Raw genomic sequence first — 20,934 nt, forward strand, 5'->3', positions numbered from 1 at the left:
CTGTCTGGGGTGTATGGCTGTGGGGGTGTATGTGCATGGATGTGTGGGGGCTAGTGGCTGTGAAGGGTATGTGGAGGACTGTGGGGGTATATGTGTACAGATTTGGGGGGTGGCAGTGGAGGGTACATGGGAAACTGGCGGTGTATGTGTGTAGGATGTATTGCTGTGGAGGTGTATGTGTACAGATGGCAGTGTACGGCTGTCGAAGTATATGCATACAGTTGTGGGGGGGATGTACGGCTGTGGGGCATATGTGTACGGATGGAGGGATGAATGGTTGTGGGAGGTGTATGTGTACGGCAGGGTGTACACACCGGGTGGTGTGGAATGACAGAGCTGTCTGGATGGCGAAGGGGAGGTGGGGGTGTATGTGTACGGCTGTAGTGGGCTGTATGGCTGTATGTGGGGCAGGGTGTACACATCGGATGGTGTGGAACAACAGCTGTCTGGATGGCGAGAGGGATGTGGGGGTGTATGTGTACGGCTGTAGAGGAGTTGTACGGCTGTATGTGGATGGCTGTGTGGGGCAAGGTGTACACATCGGATGGTGTGGAACAACAGCTGTCTGGATGGCGAGAGGGATGTGGGGGTGTACAGCTGTAGGGGAGCTGTGCGGCTGTATGTGTATGGCTGTGCAGGGCAGTGTCTACACACCGGGTAGTGTGGAACGACAGAGCGGTCTGGATGGCAAGGGGGAAGGTTATTCAGGCTGTGCTATTACCCTGAATAATGAAACTTCATTTCCCTGCCCTGGGCCCCCTGGAGTGAGGAGTTTACAGGGGATGCAGAGGAGGCCTGGACAATTTTTTGGGCCTGATTGTAGCCTTCAGGGTCTCTCTTACCATTGACTCCAGGGTTCACTGGCAGCTCTGAAATTCCCCTAAATCTGGCAGCGGGGCCATGACAGATTTGAGCCGGCTCCAGAGCAGAGGTTCTCTGTAGGACGTGACAGTGAAAGATGGTTTTCATGTTACGTCTGCCTAGGCAAGATAAATGCTCCTTTTCTCTCCACGCAGGGCAATGGGAAGTTTGCAGCAGGCTCTCGTGTGCTTTGAAAAGAGGCTAGTGGTGGCCCATGAGCTCGGGGAGGCGTTCAACAAAGCCCAAGCCTATGGGGAGCTGGGGAGTCTGCACAGCCAATTAGGAAATTATGAGCAAGCCATCTCCTGCCTGGAACGGCAGCTCAACATCGCCCGAGAAATGAAAGACCGGTCTTTGGAGAGCGACGCGGCCTGCGGCCTGGGGGGAGTCTATCAGCTAATGGGCGAGTACGACACGGCACTGCAGTACCACCAGCTGGACCTGCAGATTGCCGAAGAGACCAACAATCCCACCTGGCAGGGCAGGGCCTATGGGAATCTGGGATTAACGTACGAGTCGCTGGGCACCTATGAGAGGGCAGTGGTTTATCAGGAGCAACATCTCAGCATTGCAGCTCAAATGAATGACTTGGTGGCCAAAACCGTGTCCTACAGCAGCCTTGGGAGGACACACCATGCCTTGCAGAACTACTCTCAGGCTGTGATGTACTTGCAGGAAGGTGAGTGGATGAATTATCCAGTGGCTTTACGTCTGCAGGGCATGGGGGAGAGGGCATGTCCGTGTGAAAGGGAGCGAGATGTAGCAATGTGAGTATGTGTCTAAGACATTCGCTAGCTCTGACAGTCTCCTGCAGACCTGTGCAGTTACCACTGTGCCCTTCATTAGCGGCCCGGCTGCCCAAACCTTCATGTAGCAGCGCATTGTGACAGACAAGGGAATGGCAAAGCTTTTAAAGGTCAGTGAGTGCTTTGCGGGGGGGAGGATTAATCACTAAACTTCACTCTAAGCACCCCAAGTCTCTTTATAGAGCCAGTCTGCCCTGAGTCAAGAGAGGGAAATCTCCTCAGTGGGTGACGTGACAGGCCAGGGAATGACTTGGGTCCACAAAGCCTGTTTGTACTGAGGACAAACAGCCCCGCAGCCCACCTGGGCTGAGCTTGCCTCAGCTGGGAGCGACCTGTTTCTCCCCTTCAGATTAAAGTGGGGGTGGGGCTGAGAGCTGGAAAAGTAACAGGCCTCTCAACCTTGCACCATGACAGTGTTGTGGGGGATGCTCTGAGCGGCTGGGAGCAGGGGACAGCTGGAGGGCCCCCATTGGTCCAGCCTTGCACGCCTTACCCTTGCTGCTGCTGCTGCTGCACCATCTCCCAGGATAAAAGCATCGTCTGTTCAGCATGGCGGCAGCAGTGTGAGGACGAAGACAAGCTGAGTGGATTGAATGGTGTGGGGGGAGCTGGGCTGCAGACTGATAGATTAATTACACGAGTTAGCCTGGATTTCCTGGAAACTGACCTGAGCAGGATTTCAGGATAGTAGGGGGAATCTCAGTTAAATTGGTGGGGGGGAAATCAGTGCAGCCCCCTTTCCTGATGGGAGGTGACCTTCCTGCTGCTCCAGCTGCTGGGTATCCCTGCAGGCCACTCTTCTGCAGCTGAGCCCAGCAGCCCTTACCCCACCTGGGCCTTTCCCTTACCTTCTCTGCGATGCTTGGATGTGTCTGACATCACTGGGGCCCATGGAGGTGTGACATGTTGGGGCATTGTAGGAAATGCCTGTGGATGTTGTTGGAACTGAAATGAATGTTCCTGTGGTAGGTCAGATTAGAATCGCTGCCCCGCCTCTAGCTGCCACAGAACCCTCATGTCTGCCAGGAAGGTGTTGGGAGACCTGGGACAAGGGCAGGTGCTGAGCATGTCCTGGTTAGCTGGATGTATTAGCAGGTCAGGAGGGAGAGGGAGAAGGAGAAGGACTCCAGCAGCACTTGTCAGCTCAGTGCAGTTTTGCTCATCTGCAGTGTTTGAAGGGTTAAAAGCCAAACGGCTATGCTGAGGGTGGGGAGAGGCTGGAGCGGCACAGAGGAAGGGCCTGTGTCCTAGCTCTGGTGCCTTCTCCCTGTCCTCTCCATGCCCTCCTGCTAGCCAGCTCCCTGCCGCTTGTGCTGGCGCACCCCTTGTGTTACTGTCACTCCCTCTCCTGCTGACCCGCCGACTCTAACAGCACAGGGAGCACGTACAGCACTTCTCTTCAAGGTGTTGTGCAGCCTCAGCAAATCAGTTACACCTGCACGTGGATGACTGCCCTACCCAGGGCCAGGACCCAGCGTGAGCCTACTCCTGTCTGCAGCCTGAACACCTTCATCCCAACCCTCCCATCATCCAGCAGCAGGGAATCTTTTCTCTTGTCTTCACTTACTCCACTTCTTTTTCAGGACTGAGACTGGCAGAACAGCTGGGGCGTAGAGAAGATGAAGCCAAAATCCGCCATGGCCTGGGCCTCTCCCTCTGGGCTAGTGGGAACCTGGAGGAGGCCCAGCACCAGGTAGGCAGTAGGATCTCTCATCCCCTGTAATGCATCAGGGTGTGGTCCCTTCTTACACATGGTGCTTGTTCAGAAATGACTTGTCACTGCCCACCTGGGTGCAGTCTCCTGACCTCTTCTCCCTGGACACCGCTATGTCTCTTCCCCTGCAGAGTGGCCAGCCGCTCTGCCTTGGACACTGCAGTAATGGGTGTGATGAGCTGCTTGCAGACCAGGACTGGATGGGGCAGACCTGACCCCAACTGAGAGCATGTTGGTCCCAGCTTCTTCCCCTCTCCTCCCCAGTCCCCCTCACTGAAGTGCCAGTGGCTGCACGCTGGGCCAGCTGCAGTTCTGAGTGTCACCATGGGCTGTTCTCCCCTCCCAGCTCTATAGGGCGTCAGCACTGTTTGAAACCATCCGCCACGAGGTGCAGCTGAGCACCGACTACAAGCTATCGCTCTTCGACCTGCAGACATCATCCTACCAGGCCCTGCAGCAAGTGCTCGTCAGCCTTGGTAAGAGATACCTGTGCTGCCCGTGGCTGTTGGGAGCTAGGAGTCTGAGTTCTTCCCTGGCTCCAGGGTTTGACCCAAGTTCCAGGTGTGCAGTTCCTCTCAAGCGTTTCTAGTCTAGTAGTTCGAACAGGAGACCGGGATCAGGGCTTCTATGCCTTTTTGTGCCTCTGCTGCTGGCAAGCTGGTCCAGTCCCATTGTGCTCCGTGCCTCGGTTTCCCAATGTGTAAGGTTACGTTTTTGTCATGGAATCCGTGACTTCCAGAGACCTCCGTGACATTTTCTCCTTCAGCCCCTGGGGCTGCGGGACTGCCGGAGGATCCACCTGCAGGGTTCCAGCGACAGAGGGCCCTCCTCAGGATTCCAGCGATGGGCGACAGCCTTGCGGGAGGGTAGGGTAGGGAGAGAACCCCACAGCTCCCAGCCACCACAGTGGCAGGAGAAACCATGGAGCCTCAGCAGCAAAAGTCACAGACAGGTCAAGGCTTCCATTAATTTTTGTTTATTGCCCATGACCTGTCCGTCACTTTTACTAAAAATAACCATGACAAAATCTTAGCCTTACCCATGTGTAATGTGAGGCTAATTCCTCACGGGAGCCTTGTGAGGCTGCACTTAACATTTGCACAAAGCACTGAGATCCTGGGATGAGGCATAGTTCAGGATGTCCTTTCCCTGATATTTCATTGCTTTCCCCTCTCAGCAGCGCTTCCTTTAGCCCCTTGCTTGTGTATGATTCACTCCTGTGCCCCCCAGGGCTGTGCTGGGTCACATCCCAGAGCCCACAGCAGCACTCATCTCCCTCCCATTTGTGTGTAGACCCCTTACAGGCTTGGGTAGGAGATTCCCCTTCCCAGCCTGCTGTGAGGAACTCTACCTGCTCAGGGTACACAAATCAGCACCTTCTGCTCCCAGTGCCAGGTGCTCTTCTTCAGCTGCCTTTGCTAATACAAACAGAGCAGTGTGGCTAAAACCCTGCCAAAGCTAACCACTTCTCAGCACATACAATCCTCTGGAGGCTTGGGGAGAGAGTGAACCACACACACTGGATGTGAGTCACCTTGCTTAATGCACAACAGGAAGGTGATCGGACCCATGGAGATGAGGGTGGGATTAAAACCTTAGATAGAAGAGACGAGTGTGACGAACGTAGAAATTGTCTGTAATATTTTAAAGAACTATCGGTAGGACTCTGAACATGTCGCCTTGGCATTACTACCCAGTGGGTGCAGAAGAGTTAAAATTCTGCTCCTGGCGCAGATCAGGAGACATGATGTGTTTGGGGTGATCGGAATGGGTTGTTATGGATTGGGTTCAGCCAGTCTTTATCAGTGGCAGATCCGGAAAGACAATGGGAATGCTGAGGGCTGAGCAATGGACGCTTTACAACAGGAAGTTCTGGCAAGGTGAACGCATGAACTCAGCGTGGCTTTGCATCAGGAGGACACTGGACTGAGAGGTGACAGGAGGCAGTGATAAGAACTGGGCTCTCAGAGACACAGAAGCTCCCCTGGGACTGACAGGCAAAGCGATCAAGAAAGAGAGAGAGAGAGAGCCTGGATGGTTTCTAGAGCAGCATGGCTCCGTGTAGCCCAGGCATTGGTCAGTCTGAACTCTGTCTTACCTTTGCCTCTCTAGCTCACCGAAGGGCTTCCCGAGGCTGTGTTACAGTTGCCTAATGAACCCTACTCTGTTCTGAAAAGGCTGCCTGGAGTCACTGCAGATACTTGCTGAGCTACTTTGATCCCTGAAGAGCATAAAAGTCTCTGAACAGCAGTCTGCTTCAGTCAGACTCTCTGGGCAGAGCTCACAGTGAAAAGCAGGATCCCAGAGGCTCCGTTTCAGAGGTGTGGAGACCATGGGGCCTACCCTTGTGGAAAAGTGTGACCTCTTGGGGTCTGGCACACTGAAGGGACAGCTTACAAGTCAGAGTGTAGCACAGATCCTGTGGATCTGTGACCGAGGTACTGGATATCTTGGATGTTTGGGACTCCCTGGCACATCAAAGGGCACTGGGTTATAGCCTGGGAAGAAGCAATGTTCAGCCAGCCAGGATGCTTGGGGTTGCTGGGGAAACAAAGACAGTCTGCCCATAGAGGTGCTGCTGCCCTGTGACCTGTGGTGCTGGTTTGGACTGGTCATGCTCTGTCTGGTGCAGGCCTGAGACACATCTTTGTTCCCTAACTTGTGGCTCTTCTTCACAGGCCACCACGACGAAGCCCTGGCTGTGGCAGAAAGGGGGCGAACGAGAGCGTTCGCTGACCTGCTGGTGGAACGTCAGACTGGACAGCAGGACTCTGACCCCTATTCCCCCGTCACCATTGACCAGGTTCTGGAGACTGTGAATGGCCAGAGGGGACTTGTTCTCTACTACTCGCTGGCTGCCGGCTATCTGTACAGCTGGTTGCTTGCTCCTGGGGCAGGTAAGTTTCCTTTCTGTAGGAAAAGCCTGCAAAGGGGGAATCCTAGAAATCAGAGTTGGGACAGACCCATTAGGGTCTCATCCTGTTCCACCACCCAGAGGCTGGGCCTGGCACCCAAAGCCTCACTTTGTAATGTGAAATACGCCCTGGATTATGCAGTGTGCTTTGCTGCCACATCCTTACGTTCCCTGCTCTCTGATAGTGCTATGACATCTGTTCAGGGTGCTTATTCTGCCGTTGCTCACCACAACTCATTTTACTGCGACTGATACTCAGCTCTTGTTGGGAATTCAGTTAAATCTTGGTAGCGTTGGTGGCAATTCAGCTGCAGAGGTGCTGAGGGAACGGAGCCCTTGTCACCTGTACACAGGAATTGGCAGCTGCTGGGGGAACTTTCTTTCATCCTTTATCTAATATTATCATGAAAGCAGGAAAATAGGATCATCCGTGTAAGCTGGATCAAGAGGCAAGCTGGCTCAGGGGATTGGTAATTGGATATGCAGCCTTTCACCTTGAGGGCACTGGATTGAATGCACACCCACAGGCCAAATTCATCTCTGCTCTAAATCCGTTGTAGTCACTGGTCTTACTCTAGGGAGGAATTTGGCCTGAAGACGGTAGTAACTAAAAGGTGTCTCCGTCTGACGGCTGTTTTGGGGGCCCTGGTAAAATGAGATGGGGGATTTATCCTGTTCCTAGTGTACAAATATCCTCTCTACAGAAACCAGTGCTGTATAGCACCATTGTGGGCAGGCCAGGATAGAGCCAGCCATGGAGACTCGACTCCTCTCATAACTCTAGAGAGGGAAGCCTCCCCTGGTCAGGGCTAAGGCATGGTGGTGGGTCAGTTGTGGGGGGAGTGTAAGGTTCACACTGCTGTGCTGGTGCCATACCTGAGGGAAGGTCTTGACATGATCCCAGAGCTGTCAGTCTGTCACCTTTCCACCTTGGTTCCAGGGACCACTAGGAACATAAGTTGGCAGCTCCTTCATGGAGCCATGAGCACAGATATGTTGTTGGTGCAGTTTACGCAGTCCATGACACCTATCCCTTCTGTGGCAAGAGAGAGACCCTAGAGCCTGTTTATTTCAGTGCACCAGGTTGCAGTAATGTTGCCAACCCTCCTGCATTGGCTGGGAGTCTACCAGGATCGCCATTGATTGCCCAGTGACTGTTGAAAGCAATCCAGGAGATTTTAATAGGTACAGTACAATTAATGACATTACATAATGTTGGGGGGAAAATCTCCTGGAATAGCTTCAGTCAGAGTTGGCAACCCTCGGTTGCAGCCTGTTTCCTGCCTCCTCCAGAAACTCCTGTTGAAGCTCTGGCTGCACCTTTCCCTGCACATTTTTATTTATGTACTTCCTATGTGTGGCTCCACAAAATCTCGGCGCCTCCCTGTCATCCTCCCCCTGGTGCTGGGCAAGATGGCTATTTACCAGGCTAGAAAGAGGGAGTTGGACTGGGATATTCTCTGGGACTGTGGAGAGGAGCCAATTTCTGTTCACTTTTTTGTCCGCGCATCCAGGCAGATTCCTCTGGGTGGCTTCCGCTGTGGAGAGGTGAGCACTACCTGGGCTTCTCAGCTCAGTGTTCCTTACTTGTCCATCTGACCTACACTTCCTTCCAGCATTTTTCATTCTTTGTCCCCCATGACTACTCAATACCCATGTTTCTGTTGGTCCATTCCCCTCTGTTGAGCGGGAGGACTTCATGGTTTTGAGGACTGATCTTCCTTTTGGGGATCAGGCTGGCTCATGGGGCCCAAATAGGCCGGCACATGTGGCATGCACAGAAATAGAGGAAAGGAAAGTTCAGTCAGAGAAGCATGTTCAGGGCTTAGACATTCACCCATAAATGGGAAAGTTTTCAGGTGCTTAATTTACCCATTTTTCAACAGCCAATCTGTCTGGATTTCCCACAGGGCAATGCAGAGTGATAATGAGGTTCCAAGCACGCTACCTCCAATAGAGAATCTTTTATGTAGAAAAAGTCCTCACTTTAATTACATTTCTCTGTTTTATGCTTCCAAACGCATTTGACATGTACTGTATTAATTGAAGTGGATTCCAGATAACAGGAGGGCAGCCCAGCTTCCTGATATGCCATCTAGCTGTCTGTTCCTCTGAATCTTCTTCACATGAATGTGGAAACATTTATCACAGATGAGCAGAGCAGGAAGGATTAATTTGAAGAGGATCCCTTTTTGCAGGCAACTGTTGTTCATTATCTAATAAAGTGATGACTATAAATCTTCAGGAGTAGTTCTTGTATATAATTTAATAATTGTAACTTTTCACCATGACAAAGCTAAAGAGATAAAGAGCACTAATTGGTTCAACAAGGAAAGCAAACACAAATGAACTTCTTTGGCTTGGATGACGTATTTTTCGCTAGATGTATCTCTTTGATGATTTACTCTAGGAGTTACTCAAATCCTTTATAGATCTGAGTGAAGAGAGGTTACTGTCCCGTTACACACACGGTCACTAGCTGCCCTCTCAAACCAGACATTTTGCATAATAAAATGTTGATGGTTTTACCACACTGGAGACAGCACTGGGCCTGGTAAGATGGTATCAGCTGGAGGAGCAGGGTTTGTCACTGGGATTCATAAAGATTTAGTCACGGCCCCTCCATCCCCACCAAAAGTTAGGGGCTTGTAGAAGAGCAGCCACAACCAACCTCCTGGGGCACTTGGGTATGGAACTGCCCAGGCCCTTGGAGGCTGTTCTGTGTAACCTAGCTCTGCGGGGCAGTTCTGGTTACAGTCTGCTTGGGCTCTGTCTCCCTCTCTCAGACCCTTATTCTGTAGCTAGTTGCTGTTTCACCTTTGGCTGCCTTACTATGGGCTCTTATGTGGGAGTTCTCAGGCGCTGACGCCAGCACGCCAGCTCTCTGCTTTCTTCTTGCCTTCTCCAGTACATATGCAGAAACTTTGAGAGCATCTCAGGTTCCTCATTCTAGCATAGGTAATATTCCCTCAGAGCGCCCCACTCACCCCTTGACCATTTCAATGGATCCATTTGCGGCTGTTGCTACAGAATAGGTTGCTTAAGTCTTTTTATTTGACCATCTCATCCCACCAATTTGGTTTGTTGTTTATGCTGCCACTGCAAACAGTGTGCCCAGGGTAATCTTTCAAGAGTGATCACCAGGTGCTGTGGCACTGCAGGGTTAATCATATCAGAAAGGGTGTGCTGGTCTGAGTGGAGGAGGGTTTTATCTGCAGTAACAGCTGAATCCTTGACAAAATGTTGCACTCCTGATATGAATGTTTCCTTTCTCTGGGTGCCCCATTGTGTAATGTTCTTGCTTTCGTATTTTAATATGCATTAATATACCTTTTACTTCTTTGCATGTATTTATTTTTGTGCGTAAGGGTGAACTGAGAAATCTCCATGTGACACAAGGAGATTCTGCTGTAGGAATAACATTTTTGTTCAGCCTTTCAGCCCTTGTGTGTCCAGTTTATATGGTCAGATACTATTAATAGACATTTTTCATATGCTGCTATTGAAATGTGCTATTGGCATTTCCCTGGGAGATGCTTGCAAGAAACATCTGTTTTATGATTCATATGAGGCTGCTGTGATAGTAAGTGTCTTCTGAACATCTCATTAAAGCCCGGCTCAGTTTTCTTCCCTTGAACCATCATTTGCAAAGTACAAAACCAGATTTTGAAAGCAAAATCTTAATATAGCATATTGGACTAACTCCTGGAAAGCCCTGTGGAGACACAGCACAGCATGCATCGCTCCTTTGCTGCTGGAGATGCCAACCCCTCAGGACTTGTAACAGTTGTACTGCTTTCTTTGGCAGTGGCTGCCAGTGCAGTCCCTTCACACAGTCGATAATGCTGGCAATTAATGTGTCCTTGCAGGAATTCTGAAGTTTCATGAATACTATCTGGGTGACAGCATGGCAGAGAATGCCGGGGACATCCATGAAGCAAGCAGCGTGGGCTTCCAAACGGTTACTAATTCAGCACTGGAGCTCTACATCTCAAGTGTACGAGAGGCACTGGGCGTGGACTCCTACTATACCCGGTGAGTTAGGAGTTCACATCCTGATTCTCTTGCTCCCACCTGGAAGTCATGTATCCAAACAGCCTGGAGGAGCTGATGGCTGAGAACTCTGATTTTCTGGGCCACATTTTAAATAAGCTTCAGCCAAGCTGCTCTATTTTGTATCCACAGCCATCTGTGCTGCAAATAATAGATGATGTGCATGCAGATGGGGTTTGCACCCGCAGACTCGATAGTTAGATGTCTCATTATCTGCTATATACGGGCAGATTCTATTCAGAGGTACCCATGTAATTAATTCCCCCTCAGAGATTTGCTCATGAAAAATTGCAGTTGCAACTTGGGGGACAACATTTTTGAAATATGTCCCTTTCTGGCTAGCAAATAATTCACAATGAACAATCCATCTGATTAATGTAGCTGCTATCTGAAAACAAGTAGAGATTTCCTTCAGTTTATCCACTGTACAGATATACTCCACAAATATTTTTACACAATTTTTACTCTGTGGCTTGAACATGAATATCTGAAAATCAAGCGGTGCGCTTAGCTGTGATTGGTCTAATGAGTCACATGGTATTGTTTGGTTCCCTGATGGGATGAGCACTCAAGTACTTCCTGTACTGATACTTGAACATGCAAAATACACTTTGTCTTCTGCAAACACTTAAGCCCGCAGGATGGAGTCAGGGGCATCCCCATCCTTGCACCTGCTCTGTGAATTGAACAGGTAGGAGGTTCTACCATAAAGGATATGATGACACTTAGGCCATGTCTACACTACCACTTATGTCGGCAAAACTTACGTTGCTCAGGGGTATGAAAAAAACCACACCCCTGAGCGACATAAGTTTCGCCAGCATAAGTGGTAGTGTGCACAGCACTATGTCGGCAGAAGACATGCTATGCCAACATAGCTGCTCCTGCTGCTCGTTGAGGGTGATTTAATTATGTCAATGGGAGAGCTCTCTCCCATTGGCACAGAGCAGGTACACAAGAGATCTTACAGCGGTGCAGCTGCATTGGCATAGCTGTGCCACTGTAAGCTCTCTAGTGTAGACGTAGACGTAATTTTCTAATTAAAATTGAAACCCACTGTACAGTCATAAACTGTATATTCTGAGCAGGTTAGTTTCATCTAATGCATTGTTTGTGCTGTCAGAAGCATATGCCAGAAGAAGAATCAGTTTAGTAACCGACTTGCACTTTGGAAGCCTAATTTACCCCGGGTGAAAAGAAGAGCCAAGTGTATTTGCTGTCCTGGGTCATTACCTAGGCCCTGAACACCTATAGGAATGGAGGCAATGGTTCGTTCTGTTTTATTGTGTTTTAAATTTCTTTAAACTGAATCCACATTCTCTTGTAACCATAGCACTGTTTCTGCAGTACTGAGAATTGTGGGTGACTTTCCTTTGGTTGGATCACTAACAGTAATGCAGGGCACTGCAGATGCTGCACTATAAGAAACTTTTTGCAGAGCTCGTCTTGCTTCTGATTTCAGTGATTAGTACTGTGTGTTGAAGATGAATTTGTTTGTCTGACTCTCATATTAGCAGGTAGGGAGCCCCCTGCTGGCTGGGGGTGGGGCATGCCAGGATCTGCTTGCAGTGGGAATGATCTCATTTGTAATCTTGAAGTCGTATGTTGCTGCCTTCATCACAGAAGTATGTGCTAGGTCATGGAAGGCTCTGCTCTGGTCTGACTGAGCTGCCGCAGGCCTGGACCTCTGGGGGCAGGGCGCAGTTACGGCTGAGGGGGCATCACTCAGAAAACTGATTTTTCATGCAAATAGTTCTGGCAAAGAAACAGAAATTTCATTTTTGTGGAATTGAGCCAAAAAGTAAATTTTGCTCAGGATTTTGTGGACGGTGCAGAAAAACTATCTCTATTAATAGCTGTACTGGTGCCTGCCACAGGAACCAGCCAAGTCCGGGTACCTGATGCTTCAGTAACGTGAGTCAGACCTTCCTGTGCAGAAGGTAGCAATAAAACCAAGAGGTGCTGCAGAGACCTCTCCCCAGCAATGCCTGCGCTCGCTCTGCCCCGCGTTCACACCTCAGTCTGATTTAGCTGGATTTTCTATTTGATTGTGTTAAGAGGTTCAGGCTGATTTTTGCAATTCTGTCTGAGATGTTTGAACTGTGTGGAGTGTGATCAGATTTCCCATCAGCTTTGTCTCTGATTTCTCTCTGACATCCCTGCCCTGTGATAGGATGGGACATCCTGGGGACACACTGTGGACAGCTATTAGCAAGCCATGCAGGGTTACTGAACAGATGCAGTCAGCAGCTTAGAAAGGAATCCCTGGGGAGGCTGTGAATTTTGTTACCAAGTGTGGGCAGGGAGCTTGTTCTTCCCTCTGTGTCAGAATCTATAAGGAAGATGGAAGACCTGGATAATTCTCAGCTTGTGCCCTAAAGATTGCTGAAACTACTTACCCTGGTATGATCTCAAACTACACTGAAGGGTGAGTGTCTGAGAGAGAGAGACGAGGGTGTGTTGGAAAGGTTTGCAAGGCAGAGAGTTTCAGACTAGGACGCTATAGTATACTAGCTTAGCTTCACCTTTTTTCTTCGGGTGACTGGGGAGAAAACTCAACCTAAAATGCTTTTTAAAAGGTGTTAGAAAAAATGTCTAATTTTTGAGCTAGTGGGGAAAGGTGCCTTTGTCCAGGAACTGTGGCAACAAGTCACAGAACCAAAGAAATATAGAGCTGGAAGGGACCTCGAGGTCATTGACCATTCCCCCACACGGAGGCAAGATTAAATCATTGCTGTGCTCCTGGGCGTGGGAGCGCCACATAGTGGCGGGGGAATGAATGGACTGTGCTGTGCAGATTGGCCTCCTGCTCTTGATTACCTGAATTTGGATTCAGTCCAGACTTGACGAATTAGTTCAGAGTTACAGCCAAGCTGCTTAGTGCAAGCAGTGGATTACGAGGAAGGGATCAGCATTGCTCATTTTGTGTGTGACATCCAAGGCTGCTTGAACCACATTGCTCCTGTCATGCTTTCCGAAGGCATGAAACAAACCCCTCAGCTCAGACACAAGAGGGGAGTTCTGTGCTCATAGCAGATTGAGATGGCAATCTAACACATGGTGGCTGCAACGACACAGAGAGTCAGAGGAGGTTTCTCCAAGCAGTGCAGGAGACACACAAAACTCAGATTAAAAACTGTTCTTTCTAGCCCTAGGTGGGGCCTGAGCCCTGCTTGCCTCCCCTGGACGAACACCCTTTTGGGCCCAGTGCCCTCGGAGGGTGTAGGGGGTTGCAGCTGACAATTCTTTTGTGGTGGAGGGATGAGTTGAGGCCGTTGGACATGCCTGTCAAGTTTGTACCTGCCCATAGTTTGGAGGTGTAACCCCCATTAGATCAGCCTTTCCATGGATTTCATACTTCCCCTTTTCTTACTGGGACTGTCCCCTTCAATCTGCACACACGTGTGACAGGCTCCTCAGCAAGTGAGTTCTCTCCTCCCTAGTCAGAAGGAGACAGAGAGACACTGCTGAGGTGGTTAGAAGCAGTTTGTTATCATCAGGCATATCGAGGGGATAGCTCAGTGGTTTTGCTTCTGGTTTTCCCGGTTTAGGCCACTATTCCAAACACAAGCTGGAGCAGAGGGCACCAGACTTGGCTGGAAAGAGGAAAATAATCTAATGATTTTACTTCTCTTTTTTAAACTTTGCCAGGGAGCCTTACGCAGCTGCTGAGATTGAAGCTGCTAGCAGATGGAGCACTCGCAGGGCAGATGGCAGGAGCATAAACTCCATCCGCCAGAAGTCAATGTATTTAGTTTGGTCATCTGTCTGTGATGTGGATTCTAAAGTCCTCCTGGTCTGTCTGCTTCGGGTATTGAGATGTGACCTATCACTAAGACCCAAAGCGCTCCTTATGCAGGTAGTAATGGGAGGAGGAAGCTTCACCTATGTGCACAGCAGCCAGCTCCACAGATCAGATGTGGCAGTGGGGCAAAGGGGATGAATGTCATTTACTTACCTGCTAGACTAGCCACACTGCCAACCTCGCTGGCTTTGCCTCTTTTATGAAGACCCTAGGTATCCACAAGGCTCCTGGTGTCCAGTTTCGTGTTCAGGTATAAGAGGCGAGGACTCAGGGACCACAAGCCAACTCTATGGGCATAACACTTACAGCAGCCACTTCTATAATTTAGCATAATGAAGGTGATGGGTTTGAAGTGACAAAATCTCAGGTTTCCTAGGGCTGTCACAGACAATGAAGGCCTGTTATTAGCGTTTGATGAGCTCAGACAAATAATACAGTGTGTGATTCTTAATAGGTCATGTGAGGTGGAATTGGCTTTTAAAAAGTCAGTCACTTCGAATAAAATGTGTTGGCTACACAAAGACAATCTCATTGCAACATTCCTTAATTGCTTTGTCCTTTATCCCTTCGCTGGTTTTCTAACTCATGCTAATCAGAGACATGCAGGGAGGGAGTTCCCTGCAAAATAATATCTCTCCCGATACAAACTCCTTGCAGCGAGAAATGCAGTGGCTGTGACTGGCATCCTGCAATACACCCAGAGGCACTCCCGCTCAGTGTCCGCACCGTCGTGTGGCATTCACAGCTAGTGACAGCGCAGGCCATATTGACTCATGTGTCCCCTGGTAGCCAGGCCCATGCACTGAAAAGGCTGGAACCCTCTGCAGCTGGGGCCCAGGGTGGGGGTCTACCAGGGAGGAAATAATGAACCTGCTGCAGGGCAGGACACAACTTCTCCTCCAGCATATCACTGAGCACACCAGCATGAAGGTTTGCCATATAGGTTGGTGCACTTTTAACTTCTTGCCCTGATACTGCCTGGTGGTATTCTCCAGAGAGCCCAAATCCAATCTGTCGTCTTAGCCAACTTGCTAGGATGTTGCTCTCAGCAAGAGGGCTGTGGAGTTCTCCTGCCTGCACAGAACAGGCATATGGTTCCACTGGGTCTGACTTTGTTGCACACTCTGCCAGAGAGAGAGAACAGCTTCCTTGCCACTGTCCCTACCATAGTAGCGAGAGACAGAAATGCTCTCTGTGGTAAATGAACAGACATGCAGTGAGTTCTGCACCACTAGTGCTTCAGCCTTCTTCCTCATTGCTCCATCAGCTGCAGGCCTTCTGTGAACCAGAGTGACCTCTCAGGGTTGGGGACAGTGCTGATGGGATCCGCCAGTGTTTGTGTACAAGTGGATGTCATGATATTCCACTAAACTATCAGCTAAGTGTATTTCCCCTACTGTTCTCTAGACAAGAGTTTGAGTGGTGGCTGGTGATTTGCAAAGGTGGGGACCACTGGGTTGAACTTCCAGAGACCTTTGGATGTTTCCTTTGCTGTCTCAGATGATGGTTCAAACATAAGAAACAGTCCTCTCCAGTAGAAAAACTGAACACAAAAAATGTGTCTCCATTCAAGTGTCTGAAGCCTTGAGAAGCAGCTGGGCTCTTCTCAGTGGTTGGAAATACCTGAGATAGGAGAGTAGTAACACTTCGAAAACTGGCAAGAAACAACCTACAGGGCTGCAGAAATCCAGCCTGACAGACAGCGATTTGGGCCCATAATGACTTCAGCTCAGGTACTTCAGCCAAGAACACTCATACACAGAGAGACAAATTACAGCCCAGGAACTTTCAGGCTCTTTATATTCATGGGCTGCTCAGAAGATTCTTGGAAGCTGCCTGGAAATTTATGAGCAGTTTGTGAATGAAATTCTTTTCTCAACAGCTCTCTGCATTTGCAAAGTCTTCTGGCCTGACTGTAATAACTGGCATCAAGTCCAGCGTGAGAGAAATATTTGTCACCTGCATTATGAGGAAGGGGCCTGTCCAGAGCACTACCAAACAGAAAAGAAACTTTCTCTTATTGAGCAGAATAGCTGCCATATCAGGACCCTTGTGAAAACAAGTCACTTTCTATCTGCCTTCCAGTGGAAATCTGCCAAGTAAAACCCTGCCCTTCTGCTAGAGAAATCACTTATGGTTCCTCCACCTCCTTGAGACTTTCCAGCCATTTTTGTTAGCATGAAAATTATTACCTTAATCCTGTGAAAGCTAAACATGCTGTGCAAGCTCTGGAATGTGTTCCTGTCTGAAGAGTGTGGTGGTTGCAGCCCAATCTCTGAGACTCGGTAGCACAAAAATACAGCAGTTCACGGCCCAAGTCATTTTTTTAAAGAGGAGCAGACAGGCACAGCGCAAATAACTCTGGAGCCACATTTACCTCGCCAGGGTGTGAGAGAGAGGGGGAGGTGATTGGGAAGAGAAACAGATCAAAGAGGGTAGCCTCCCCCATGGGTGAAGAAGGTTAACTGGCTTCAAAGGCTTTAAAGAGAACAATAGCGAGCATGCGGCAGGATCAGTTAGCTGGAGATGGACTGCATGTATCTAGGAGAACACTGAGATTTGCCACTCTCTGCTTTGCTGCCCAGTTTTCTGGGGGAGGGGGAAGGGTGATGTCAGTGTGATCCATGTGGGGACTGAGGCTCCGTTTGTGAGCCTGGAGGGTGCAGAGGCAGCACCAGGAATCTCATCCTTGCTACTTATGCAGCCGTTTCCTGTAAATTCATTCATGACCAGAACGTGGCTGGGTTAGGAGTAAAGGAACAAACTACAAGACAATGTTAGACGCTTGGCTCTGGGATATTGCTGGACAATTACAAAGAGAAGAAAAATGAGTATAAACCTGGTTACAGAAATTCCCAGCTGTGAAATGTTTTGTATGAAATAAAAGTAGAAGCCTGGAAAATTCCTGTGGAGGATCCCAGATATTGAGATTTGAGCGTTCCCATTTAGGAGAAGCAGGTCTACATGAGGCAGAAATCCAGGTGTGTCTTGTGGGTACATATCATGTATGCTTTCCTGGGATACTGGCTGTGAATGCAACATGTGGTGTTGTGTGCACAGACACATGTTCACATGCTTGCCCTGTAGTTGGCTGATGGTGGAAGCCAGTATGATCTGGAGGAGGGAACACAGGACTGGGATTCAGGGAAGTCCTGAGTTCTGATCCTGTCTCTTCCACTGAACTCACCATGTGGCCTTGGGCAAGTCACTTCCCCTTTCTCTTTCTGAGCTTCCCTGTCTCTAAAATGAGGTTAATATTCACCCACCTACCTCACTGGGGTGTTGTGGGATTATGAAAGTTCAGTGCTTTAAACTAAAGTGGTGTCTTTTAAGTAGGGTGACCAGATGTCCCTATTTTATAGGGACAGTCCCGATTTTGGGGGCTTTTTCTTATATAGGCTCCTATTACCCCCGACCCCTGTCCCAATTTTTTAAACTTGCTGTCTGGTCACCCTACTTTTAAGTAGCTAGAACTGTATGTACATAAGCGACAGACATTGGCATTGGGAAGAGTAATAGGAAAACTATAGCAATTGACTCTGTCCCAGACATTCCCAAATCCACAATTATTGAATTCTTAATTATCCCTCATTTGAATAAAAGTGGAATTCATTCTGCTGAGGGGCTGTGACCTTCCAGGAACCCAGGGATGGCTCCCTGAAGGGAATACAGAGCTCTTCACAGCTGCGCAATTAGGTTATTCATTGCACTGAAGGCTGCAGCTGTCAGAAACAAACAGCATGTGAGCAATTTTTTAAAAAATGGCTCCTGGCAGAAGTGATGAGAGTACATCTGAGCTCAGATATCTCTAGGGGAGCAGATGTAAGAGTGGAGGTGGCATCCTTCCCACTACAGCCCAGACGAGCTTGAACCACGGTATCCCTGCTATCCAAATAATAATAAATAATCACTAGATTAATGCCAACCCAACCAGCATCTTACAAGAAATATAGGCACTAGCTCGTCCTCATCCTCTGTGGTGTGGAGGGTTTCGGAGCTGTGGAGATTTTATAGACAATATATCCTGGAGTTCTTTTGCTGCTGTTGGTTGCAGATAGACCCTTAGGGTTACATTGTCCAAGCTGTGCTTGGAGATTGGGCTGTGTGATTCCTATTAAAGTCAGTATCTAAAAGTGTAAAAAATGGGGCAGACAATCCCCAAAACTGGTGGTTATTTTAATACTTAGATCCACCAAGCTACCAACAAAACAGCTTGTATAGTACCTTATTGGTTACCCAGAAGCCAAAAACACAGCTCTCTTAAAGCAACCCAGCCTTTGGGCGCCCACCCTGACAACCAAGTCAAATATGATGAGAATTATTGAAAATCTTGTTCATCATATAAAAGTTCTACCAATCCCAAAGGACACATTACCTCCCCAGGTCAATGAATATTTTAGATCTTACCCAAAAACATGCTTATAACCAATTCTTATTAACTAAACTAAAATGTATTAAAAATAGAAGAGAGGGAGATTATTGGTTAAAGGATCATTATACGTACGTGAAAGAGTTCTTAGGTCAGTTTCATAGTCGAGATGATGAGCTTTAGAGTTGCATAGAGTTCTTTCAGAATTAGTCCATAGGTTCATTCAATCCAGTGTTCGATATCAGGGTGACCCAGAATGAAACTGGAGATCTCAATCTTTTGGCTCAAATTTCCCCTGATGAAGCATAAGCAGATTTGAGATGAAGGGATCAGGTCCCAAAAGCCCTTTATACATTATTCGGGCATCCTCTTGACTGCATGCAGTCCTCAAATGAACAATAGTGTCTTTGAAGAAACCTCTCATTTCCTAAACATCACCGGTAATTAGCTACATGGAAAGACAATGATATTACTTCATTCACAGTTCATTTAAATGTTAATATCGCCTTTTGATCTCTGAATTAACAGAATACAGGGATAGACAGGAACTGTTTGGTTACATTGTTAACATCTAACAATATATATGTAAACATACAAAGCCACAAATATTATCTACTTACATGTCTCTAAAGATTGAATATGGGTCAGTTAGCCTGCTAGTTGTGTAATCCTTTCTGATCCTGTGCCACAGAAGTGTTAAATAACACTTCCCTATTCACTTTCGCCACATGTTCGTGATTTTATAGACCTCTATCTTATCTCCTTTTAGTCATCTCTTTTCTAAACTGAACAATCCCGGTCTTTTTAATCGCTCCTTGTATAGAAGCTGTCCCATATGCCTAATAGTTTTTGTTGCTCTTCTCTGCACCTTTTCCACTTTTAATATATTGGAGCAATATATATATATATGGGGCAATGAGAACTGCACACAGTATTCAAGGTGTGGGCATACCATGGATGTATATAGCAGCATTAGGATATTTTTGTTTTATTATCTTTCCCTTTCCTAATATTTCCTAACACTCCATTAGCTTTTTTGACTCCACTGCTCATTGAGCAGATGTTTTCAAAGAACTATCCATGATGACTCCAAGGTTTCCTTCTTGAGTGGTAACAGCTAATTTAGACCCCATAATATTGTATGTATAGTTGGGATTCTTTATTCAAATGTGGATTACTTTGCATTTGTAAGTATTGAATTTTATCTGCCATTTTGTTGCCCAGTCAATCCAGTTTTGTGAGATTCCTTTGTGACTCTTCGTAGTCCGCTTTGGACTTAACTGTCTTGAGTAGAATCATAGAAATGTTGGTCTGGATGTGACTTTAAGAAATCATGAAGTCCAGCTCCCTGTTCTGTGGCAGGACCAAATAAAGCTAGACCACCCCAGACAGGTGTTTGTCCAACTTGTTTTTAAAAATTATGGAGATTTCACAACCTCCCTTGGAAGCCTATTCCAGAGCTTAACTACCCTTATAGTTAGAAAGTTTTTCCTAACATCTAACCTAAATCTCATTTGCTGCAGAGAAAGCCCATGACTACTTGTGCTGCCTTCAGTGCACGTGGAGAACAATTGATCACCATCCTCTTTATAACAGCCTTTAACATATTTGAAGAGTGTTCTCAGGTCCCCCGTCTTCTCTTCTCAACACTAAACATGCCCAATTTTTTACACCTTTCCTCATAGGTCAGGTTTTCTAAATCTTTTATCATTTTAGTTGCTCTCCTCTGGACACTTTTCAATTTGACCACGTCTTTCCTAAAGTGTGGCACTCAGCATTGGACACAGGACTCCAGCTGAGGCCTCACCAGTGCCGAGTAGAGCCGGACAGTTAGCGCCTATGACTTATGTATGACAGTCCTGTTAATACACCCCAGAATGGTATTAGCCTTTTTCACAGCTGCATCACATTGTTGACTCGTATTCGGTTGGTGATCCAATATAACCCCAGATCCTTTTCAACAGTACCACCACCTAGCCAGTTATTCCCCATTTATTGAATTTCATCTTGCTGAATTCAGACCAATTCTCCAATTTGTCAAGGTTGTTTTGAATTCTAATCCTATGTTCCAAAGTGCTTGCATCCTCTCCCAGCTTGATGTTACCCGCAAGTTTTATAAACAGACTCTCCACTCCATTATCCAAGTCATAAATGGATAGTCCTGGTCCCAAGATGGACCCCTTTGGGACCCCACTTAAAAAATTCTTTTGCTGTTAGTTTTTGTGTCCTTAGTTAGTTGCTTTTCTAATTCTTTCTTGGCCTCTCTTATTATACTTTTACGCTTGACTTGCCAGAGTTTATGCTTCATTCTGTTTTTCTTGCTATTTTTCTCTTAGTAGGTTGGGCTTAAAGAAACCATCCTAAAGTCAGAGCCCAGGGGGTCTGCGCGCCTTGGAGGGCAGGGAGGGGCTT

At 47.9% G+C, this 20,934-nt stretch overlaps 1 protein-coding gene across 1 annotated transcript in view; it reads left to right on the forward strand.

Moving 5' to 3' along the window:
* The window catches only part of TTC28 (tetratricopeptide repeat domain 28), a 276,929-nt gene that overhangs the window by 205,616 nt on the left and 50,379 nt on the right, over positions 1-20,934 (forward strand). Inside the window, exons 7-11 of the mRNA XM_024196899.2 lie at positions 1,017-1,540; positions 3,251-3,360; positions 3,728-3,857; positions 6,060-6,278; positions 10,165-10,330. Coding sequence (XP_024052667.2) covers positions 1,017-1,540; positions 3,251-3,360; positions 3,728-3,857; positions 6,060-6,278; positions 10,165-10,330 — 1,149 coding nt within the window. The remainder of the gene's footprint in view (positions 1-1,016; positions 1,541-3,250; positions 3,361-3,727; positions 3,858-6,059; positions 6,279-10,164; positions 10,331-20,934) is intronic.

This window comes from Terrapene carolina, unplaced genomic scaffold, assembly GCF_002925995.2.
Source record: "Terrapene carolina triunguis isolate 2854851 unplaced genomic scaffold, T_m_triunguis-2.0 Scaffold234, whole genome shotgun sequence".
Taxonomy (NCBI): domain Eukaryota; kingdom Metazoa; phylum Chordata; order Testudines; family Emydidae; genus Terrapene; species Terrapene triunguis.